The following is an 8,974-nucleotide window of genomic DNA, read 5'->3' on the forward strand; positions in this document are numbered from 1 at the left end:
CCGGGTTTCGCCCGCCCCCTTGCACTGATTGGTAGGTGCAAGCTTCGCTATCTGATTGGCCGAACGAACGCAGCGCGCAATTTAAAACATTGTATCAGTAACAAAGGTGCGCTTCGTGGGTGGAGTTGTGCTCTCAAGCTGCGAAAGCCCAGTTTCGGCTGTGGGGCGTGAGTGAGCCGGTACCGTAGAAGTGTGGCGTCTTTAGGTGAGTGTGCGGCTGTACTTGAGCCAAGTTGGGGCACCTTTGCTCTGGCGGATTAGGCGTTCAGAAAGCGGAACTGCCGCTATTTCTGTTTTTCTTAATAATTCTGTTCTCACCGTGGGCCTAGGGGCGAGGTTTAGAGAATGAGCCTAGGGCTACTGACACGGCTGAGGGAGGCTCCCTGCTTGGAACTTGGCCTTATGTTTTCGGAGTTAGATATCTGTTCATTCCTGTTCGCGGTCCGATATGCTGCCTCAGATTAGATTAAATGATTAACTCTTTCTCTCTTTCCCGTTTGCTGGTAGTTGAAAGGAAAAGGGAGTAGGAATTCAGGCAGCGAGACTAGGTTGTCCTGGGGCCAGGGAGTTGTTTCTTACCTAGAAGAGGCAGAATTCTTCAGCCCCTTTTATCCCTTAAGGTTCTCCTCCCTACCCACTCTTGTCTCTTTTTAGACCTAAACTGCCCCTGCTGACATGTCGCAAGGGATCCTTTCTCCACCAGCTGGCTTGCTGTCCGATGAGGAGGTCGTAGTCTCCCCCATGTTTGAGTCCACAGCTGCAGATTTGGGATCTGTGATACGCAAGGACCTGCTGTCAGACTGCTCTGTCATCTCCACCTCCCTGGAAGACAAGCAGGTAAAGGAGTTGAAGAGGGGCTTGGGGACTGAAAGTGATATAATCAGCCTACTAGTTGTCCATACAGAGAAGCATGAGGTAAAAAACCCAGGAATTCTAGAGTTTGACAGGTCAACTCAAAATTAAGAGCATGATAAGTAAAAAATGTACAGTTGTGTGTCCATAGGAAAGCTATTAATTGCGTTGCATTAATGAAACTGAACGCTTACTCTCAGTTTATCCTGTGAGGAAAGCAGTCCTCGTCTCTCCTTCACCATGAGGCCCAGACGTTTTAGTTAATTTGCACAAGGTCATATCACCATTACGTAGGTGAAATGTACATTCAGGTTTTAATATCAACCGTAGCTTCCATTTAAGGAAACTTTCTGCTGAGCTGTTTCTCAGGTGCAGCATTATGGATGTTTGGAGCCATAATTCTTTGTTATAGGGGGCTATCCTGTGCAATTTAAGATGTTAAGCAGCATTCCTGGCCTCTACCGACTAGAATTCAGTAGATCCTTCCCATTTGTGACAACCAGGAAACCTGTCCTAACATTATTAAATGTCTCTTGAAAGGGAAATGGCCGTAATTGAGAACAGCTCCACTCAAAAGTCTTCTCTTCTGTAGAAGTTTCATGAGAGCAGAAGCCTTGGTAATATTCTTCACTGTGGGCTACCAAAGCCTCTTAGAATTTCTAGGCCAGAGTAGACGTCTATAAATATTTGTTAAATGAACATGGTGGGTGTGATTATTTAAGATCTCATAGTTACTAAATGATGAAACTGGGACTCAAATTCAGGTATGTCTGCCTCCAAAGTGCTTAACTGGGCCTTCCTAGGGGTACTAATAGTAAAGAACCCACCTGCCAATGCAAGAGACGTAAGAAACATGGGTTCAATCCCTGGGCTGGGAAGATCCCCTGGAAGAGAGCATGGCAACCCACTCTAGTATTCTTGCCTGGAAAATTCCATGGACAGAGGAACCTGGCAGGCTGTGGTTCATAGTGTCAGAGTCGGACACAAGCGGCTTAGCACACATGGAAAGTGCTTCACTACTGTGTTTTGCTATAATATCACACACTGATTTTCATATCAGTCAGCCACTTCTGATGCAGATAATCTGTGGTAAGCCAAGTTTGCAGGATACTGAAGAGACAAGGAATGGTGATTAAGTACTGAAAAACTCCATGTGGGTTGGAATGATTATGGAACCAGAGTAACGGCACAGTCATCTGAAGTTAATTGGAATAGTGTTAGCTTGATTCCCAGAAACTATGTTGTGTTTGCCCATCTGCTCAGAAGTAACTGAGATTAATCTGTGATTCTGACTGGGAATTCTACTACAGGTTCCATCTGAAGATGGTACAGAGAAGGTGAAAGTATACCTGAGGGTCAGGCCCTTGTTACCTTCAGAGTTAGAACGACAGGAGGATCAGGTACGTTTCTGAGGAGGGAGGATTTAAAAGGAATGATACGTACAACAGAGGTTCCCAGGATTGTTTCCTTCTGTAACAACTGTTTTCCCCCATCTCAGGGTTGTGTCTGTATTGAGACTATGGAGACCCTTGCCCTTCAGGCACCCAAGGACTCTTTTGCCCAGAAGAGCAACGAGCGAGGAATTGGACAGGCTACCCACAGATTCACCTTTTCCCAGGTATGGAGTTACTGATATGTGAACAAGGGACCAACATGTAGGGGCAGCTATATTCCCTCTTCAGAAGGAAAGCATTTTACTTGACTGAGTTCATTATATATGCATGTCTATGGTTTGGGGGACCCTTATGTGTTATCAGTCATGTACTTTATATACATTAATTCCCAACAACTCTGTTGTTACTATCATCACTGTCCCTATTTTCCTGGTAAGGATATTGTGACTCATTGAATATAATGTTCCTGAGGCCATGTACTAGTCATTGTTAGAGTTAGGACTTGAATCTAGATTCATCTACCAAGCCCATGCTTGTGACCATTATGTTGCTCCATATTGTGTCCAGCATTGGACTTAACAGATAGCATTCTGTAAGTATTTATTGATTTGGATGAAAGATGGACTGGCAGAGAATATTTAGGCAGCAACTGGTAGCACTGCAGGAAGAAGCTACTTGAGTAGTCTCCAGAGCCAACCACCCAGGAAGGGATGTATTTTCTGGCTTGGCACAGGGAAAAGTGGGAGATGAAGGATGCTGCTGCTGCTGCTGCTAAGTCGCTTCAGTCATGTCCAATTCTGTGCGACCCCATAGATGGCAGCCCACCAGGCTCCCCTGTCCCTGGGATTCTCCAGGCAAGAACACTGGAGTGGGTTGCCATTTCCTTCTCCAATGCAAGAAAGTGAAACGTGAAAGTGAAGTTGCTCAGTCATGTCTGACTCTTAGCGACCCCATGGACTGCCGCCTACCAGGCTCCTCCATCCATGGGATTTTCCAGGCAAGAGTACTGGAATGGGGTGCCATTGCCTTCTCCAGATGAAGGATGGGTCTCTGAGAAATTGGGTCTGTCCCTAGATCTTTGGACCAGAAGTGGGACAGGCATCTTTCTTCAACCTGACTGTGAAGGAGATGGTAAAGGATGTACTTAAAGGACAGAACTGGCTCATCTATACATATGGAGTCACCAACTCAGGGAAAACCTACACAATTCAAGGTGAGTATTAGGCCTCACATAACTGCTGACTGTCTTTGGCTTTTGATGCTCTGAGTTGAACAGTGCTTGCTGCAACTGTCCATCTTTTGCATGCCTCCAGGTACCATCAAGGATGGTGGGATCCTGCCTAGGTCCCTGGCTCTGATCTTCAACAGCCTCCAAGGCCAGCTGCATCCAACACCTAACCTGAAGCCCTTGTTCTCCAATGAGGTAATGTGGCTAGACAGCAAGCAGATCCGGCAGGAGGAATTAAAGAAACTGGCCCTACTAAATGGAGGCCTCCAAGAGGTAAAGTGTTGGTGTTCACAGAGGCAGGGATAGGGGACAAACCTCCAGAAAGTTTTGTGCTTATCTTATCCCTGGACCCCTCCAGGAGGAGCTGTCCACCTCCTTGAAGAAAAATGTCTACATTGACAGCCGGATGGGTACCAGCACCAGCTTTGACAGTGGCATTGCAGGGCTCTCCTCCAGTAGCCAGTTTCCCAGCAGTAGCCAGCTGGATGGTATGTACCATGACTGGGCTCTGTGCCAATTAACAGTAGGAACCCATTTTCTGCTCCCCAAAACTCCAAGGGTACAGATCAGAGGTTGCAAACTGAGTTCCACTTTCTGAGGCCCCTGCAGGCTAAAGGAGAGGTGGATTACCCTTGAGTTGATCCTCTGGACATTGGCTTTTTCCCCAGAAATGAGTCACCGATGGGCACAACCAGACACTGCCCCTGTAAGTGTCCCTGCAGATCTTCGCTTCTCCATCTGGATCTCCTTCTTTGAGATCTACAATGAACTGCTCTATGACCTGTTAGAACCCCCTAGCCAGCAGCGCAAGAGGCAGACTCTGCGGCTGTGTGAGGATCAGAATGGCAATCCCTACGTAAAAGGTATGGGAAAACAGTGGCTGGCATGAACCCTGGAGGGGACCTTGGGAGAGACTTGGAAAAGAGTTAGGTGCTCCCATCTTATGTATGCCCATCTTTACATCAGATCTCAATTGGATTCATGTTCAGGATGCTGAGGAGGCCTGGAAACTCCTGAAAGTGGGTCGTAAAAACCAGAGCTTTGCCAGCACCCACCTGAACCAGAATTCCAGCCGCAGGTTAGTAGGTTAATGAGTCAGCCTTTCACTGTGTTTCAGGAAACATTAGTCCTCCACCTGGTCATAGAAGATATGCAGTGACTTTTATTTTTTTTAACTTCTAGTCATAGCATCTTCTCAATCCGGATCCTGCACCTTCAGGGGGAAGGAGATATAATCCCCAAGATTAGCGAGTAAGTTTTTCCATTTAGAAATTTGGGCTTTGGGGGCCATAATTGGTGGTTGGGGGAGGGGACAAGGCAGTCCTCAAAGGAATTATTTCCATTAGATTCATGTTCTCTTTCCTTGGGTACAGAGTTTCTTCACAGGCCCTCCCCTCCCTAGAACTATATGAAGGGGCTAAAAAGCATATAACATGGGGTCCTAATGTCAGATCCTGTCCATCACTCAAGGTTATCACTCTGTGATCTCGCTGGCTCAGAGCGCTGCAAAGATCAAAAGAGTGGTGAGCGGCTGAAGGAAGCAGGAAACATTAACACTTCTCTGCACACCCTGGGCCGCTGTATCGCTGCCCTGCGCCAAAACCAGCAGAACCGGTAAGCTTTTCACTGCAAGCCAGGATGGCCTGGCACTCTGCAGTTTGCTAAGAGACTTCCTGATCATCACAGGGGCTAGTGCTAGTATCTCCTCAGGGGCTAGAGCTCTGCTCACAGCACTATTCTCTTTAATTCCCTGCCAGGTCAAAGCAGAACCTGGTTCCCTTCCGTGACAGCAAGCTGACTCGAGTGTTCCAAGGCTTCTTCACAGGCCGAGGCCGCTCCTGCATGATTGTCAATGTGAATCCCTGTGCGTCTACCTATGATGAGACTCTTCATGTGGCCAAGTTCTCAGCCATTGCTAGCCAGGTGCGAAGCTATAGGTGTGATGATTGTGCTCACTTTGGGCTGGTACCTGTACTTCAGAAAGCAACTAGAAACTAGTAATGGATTCGATTAAGATTTTTTTCCCCTCACAGCTTGTGCATGCTCCACCTGTGCAACTGGGATTTCCATCAATACATTCATTCCTCAAGGAACACAGTCAGCGCGCTTCTCCCAGCTTAGAGACTGGAGCTAAGACTGACCCAGGCCTTGGTGATGACATTGAAAATGAAGTTGACATCTCCACATATGGGAAGGAGGTGAGAATGCAAGAAAACTTTGGTGCAGCAGCTTGATGGCTATACATTTTCCATGCTATGTTCCAAGTGGACCTGTACCTTTTTAGGTCATGGACTTCTGATGACCTCTGACCTGTGTGTCCCTCCTAGGAGCTCCTACAGGTGGTAGAAGCCATGAAAGCACTGCTTTTAAAAGAACGGCAGGAAAAGTTGCGGCTGGAGATGCAGCTCCGTGATGAAATTTGCAATGAGATGGTGGAGCAGATGCAACAACGAGAACAGTGGTGCAGGTACCAGCCGAGTAACCCCTCTTGTTCTAGACCGTAGGGTAGGAAGTAGAGACTAGGATGGAGTAGTGCCTCAAGATCTGCTTTCCAAGCTCACTCCTCAGAATCTGCACTGACTTCTCTATTCTCCTCTGACAGTGAACATTTGGACACACAAAAGGAACTACTAGAGGAACTGTATGAAGACAAACTAACAATCCTCAAGGAGTCACTGACAAGTTTTTACCAAGAAGAACTTCAGGTGAGTTGCCCTGAACCAGCCCCAAGTAGCTGCTCAGATTCCCATCACTAGCTTGCCTGAGATAAAGTAGGGGCGGAACGTGTAATTCACCTTTCTCTCATCTCCTTAGTGCTTTATGTCAATCTATGTTTGATGAACTGATTTAGAGTTTGACTGGCCAAGAAATGGTGTAAATGCTAATTTACAGGGAAATTTTTGTTCATTCTTCAGTCATCTATACCTGTAGGATTCGTCTGACTCTGAACAGAATTGTGTTCTTTGTTTCCCTTTAGGAGCGAGATGAGAAGATTAAAGAGCTAGAAGCTCTCCTGCAGGAAGCCATACAGCAGCAAGTGGCCCATCAACCCTCAGGGTCTGAACTGTCCCTACGGCGGTCACAAAGATTGGCTTCTGTTTCCACCCAGCAGTTCCATGAGATTAAAGCTAAACTGGAACAATGCAAAGCAGAGCTAAACTCCACCACTGAAGGTGAGGAGGGAGAGAGGGTAGGAAGCAGAAGTATTTCAGGGAAAGCTGTTCTTCAAACTTGGGCCTTCTGGGGCCAACTCCAACATAATTTCCTTGACTGCCAAGCTACATCCCTGTGACCTTTCATTCTAGGGTGCACATGGCCTCACTTGTTATGTTTTTTGCAAACTACTGTTAATTCAGTTAAAGAGTCCAAGGCTAGAAAGCCTACACATGTGAGGTTATTGTTTCTTTCCTTCAGAGCTGCAGAAGTACCAGAAAATGTTAGAACCCCCACCCTCAGCCAAGCCTTTCATCGTTGATGTGGACAAGAAGTTAGAGGAGGGCCAGAAGGTAATTAGCTTTCTCCATTACCAAAGCTCTCACCTAAGACACTTTCCAGCACTGTATCCCTGGTCTATGTGAGGACAAGATGCTTTCTGTGCCATCCTGGAGAGGCTACTGCATTCTTACAGCTAGCCTTTCTAATTTTACTTCTCTTCAGATGGTTCTCTGACTCCTATAGATCACCTGGCGTGACGTCTTGACCACAATTTGGTTCCTACTCTTCCTTTTTCAGAATATAAGGCTACTGCGGACAGAGCTTCAGAAACTTGGTGAGTCTCTCCAGTCAGCGGAAAGAGCCTGTTGCCACAACACTGGAGCAGGAAAACTTCGCCAAGCCTTGGCCACTTGTGATGACATCTTAATCAAACAGGTTGGGGCAGCCTATATATCACTTTCTCCCATCAGCCCATGTCAGAGTATATATGAGGAAGATAAAAAAGATTTTTAGGCTAATCTTTTAGTGAGGGGAGTTTCTCTTCCTTGCAAAGTAACCATTCACTAAGTACAAGGCGTTATGCTAAGTAATTATAGACTTTTTCTGTTATAACTGTCCTAGGGAGGGAGATACTACCATATTTCATCCAAGATGCTTAAACTGTAAGATACCATAGTAAAACAAAACACTAACAATTAAGCTATGACACTGTCATCAATAAATGTACCCTGATTCCATCCAGATATATGGAAATGTAAAAAAATACGTCCTAATTTGATACCCACCCAGGAACTGAGGCTCTTGGAGGTTAAGTAAAATTATTCAGGCTCATACCACCTGATGTGTTAGAAAAGGTCCTTCTATTCACTGCTATTTGTTTGGGTCTTAAAAACCAATACTCACCCCCCACATACACACCATTCAATTAAAGCTCTGACCATACAGAGCTAATCTTTGTAAAAAGAAGTTTTATTAACTATAGTGTGTATTACCTTGCCCTCTTGAGTTTCTCTAATAGATCAGACAGAAATGGTTTCTATAACTCTGTTCATCTTCCTTAGGATCAGACGCTGGCTGAGTTGCAGAATAATATGACACTAGTAAAACTGGACCTTCGGAAGAAGGCAGCATGCATCGCGGAGCAGTATCATACTGTGCTGAAACTCCAAGGCCAGGCTTCTACCAAAAAGCGCCTTGGTGCCAACCAGGAAAACCAGCAACCAAACCAACAGCCCCCAGGGAAGAAACCGTTTCTTCGTAACTTACTTCCCCGAACACCCACCTGCCAAAGTTCAACAGACTGCAGCCCTTATGCCCGAATCCTGCGCTCACGGCGTTCCCCTTTACTCAAATCTGGGCCTTTCAGCAAAAAATACTAAAGTTGTGAGGAGACAGCACTCCCCATAGGTGGGTCTGCTGCTCGGTTTAAGAAATAGGTTTCTTTAAAGCTTTACCATATATATGTACCTGAAACTCTATCTAAAATGCAATATTCAGACACTAGTAGTAGTTTTTCTCCCTTTTGTAATATAATCACCTATGTAATCTTACACTTTTTTACTTATATGGTTTCTGTGCACACAAAAGTTATATTAAAATAAAGATATTATTCACGTTTTAAATCTGAATTCCAAATCTTGCATTATCATTGAAGTAAATTATAAAAGGGGCAGAAAAACTGAAAATCAAATATCATCCAGGCCCCTGGGAACTTTGCACAGGAATGGCAGTAGAGACCAGCAACTGGTGTACAGCTAACCCAAGAAATCTTGGTAAGAAATGAATTCAAGAGATATTAGATATTCTAAACCTTCCTTAATAAAAAGTGAAGTGTCATATATTAGGAGATGAATGAGTAACAGACTTGTTCTGGAAAAAGAATCAAGAAAGGCTGGGCCCTGAGCTCAGAATAACCCATAGTATCCACTGTACAAACCAATCACAGCAGACATAATCACAGCATATTACCTCCTACGGGACACACAAGCACAGGCCAGAAACTCTCCAAGAATACAGCAGAAATGATTACTTTTACCTTGTCTAACAGGTGAAGGTTAGAAAAAAT

General features: G+C 45.4%; 1 protein-coding gene across 1 annotated transcript; it reads left to right on the forward strand.

Annotated features, from left to right (window-relative positions):
- Positions 1–68: 68 nt before the first annotated feature.
- On the forward strand, positions 69–8,537 carry KIF20A (kinesin family member 20A). The gene is made up of 19 exons (XM_055554779.1): positions 69–205; positions 655–837; positions 2,163–2,252; positions 2,351–2,470; positions 3,321–3,459; positions 3,560–3,747; positions 3,833–3,962; positions 4,143–4,337; positions 4,441–4,552; positions 4,657–4,725; positions 4,945–5,088; positions 5,232–5,397; positions 5,508–5,672; positions 5,802–5,941; positions 6,077–6,179; positions 6,452–6,647; positions 6,889–6,980; positions 7,207–7,344; positions 7,971–8,537. Exons 2-19 carry the CDS (start codon positions 676–678, stop codon positions 8,286–8,288), a joined length of 2,667 nt encoding a protein of 888 aa, XP_055410754.1. The 5' UTR covers positions 69–205; positions 655–675; the 3' UTR covers positions 8,289–8,537.
- Positions 8,538–8,974: the final 437 nt, after the last annotated feature.

Source organism: Bubalus kerabau, chromosome 1 (assembly GCF_029407905.1).
Source record: "Bubalus kerabau isolate K-KA32 ecotype Philippines breed swamp buffalo chromosome 1, PCC_UOA_SB_1v2, whole genome shotgun sequence".
NCBI lineage: Eukaryota > Metazoa > Chordata > Mammalia > Artiodactyla > Bovidae > Bubalus > Bubalus kerabau.

Coding starts and splice junctions, on each gene's coding strand:
- KIF20A (XM_055554779.1), top strand. CDS start 676: ATGTCGCAAGGGATCCTTTCTCCACCAGCTGGCTTGCTGTCCGATGAG. Junction 5,398..5,507: donor TCTCAGCCATTGCTAGCCAG/GTGCGAAGCTAT, acceptor TTCCCCTCACAG/CTTGTGCATGCTCCACCTGT. Junction 6,981..7,206: donor AGTTAGAGGAGGGCCAGAAG/GTAATTAGCTTT, acceptor TTCCTTTTTCAG/AATATAAGGCTACTGCGGAC.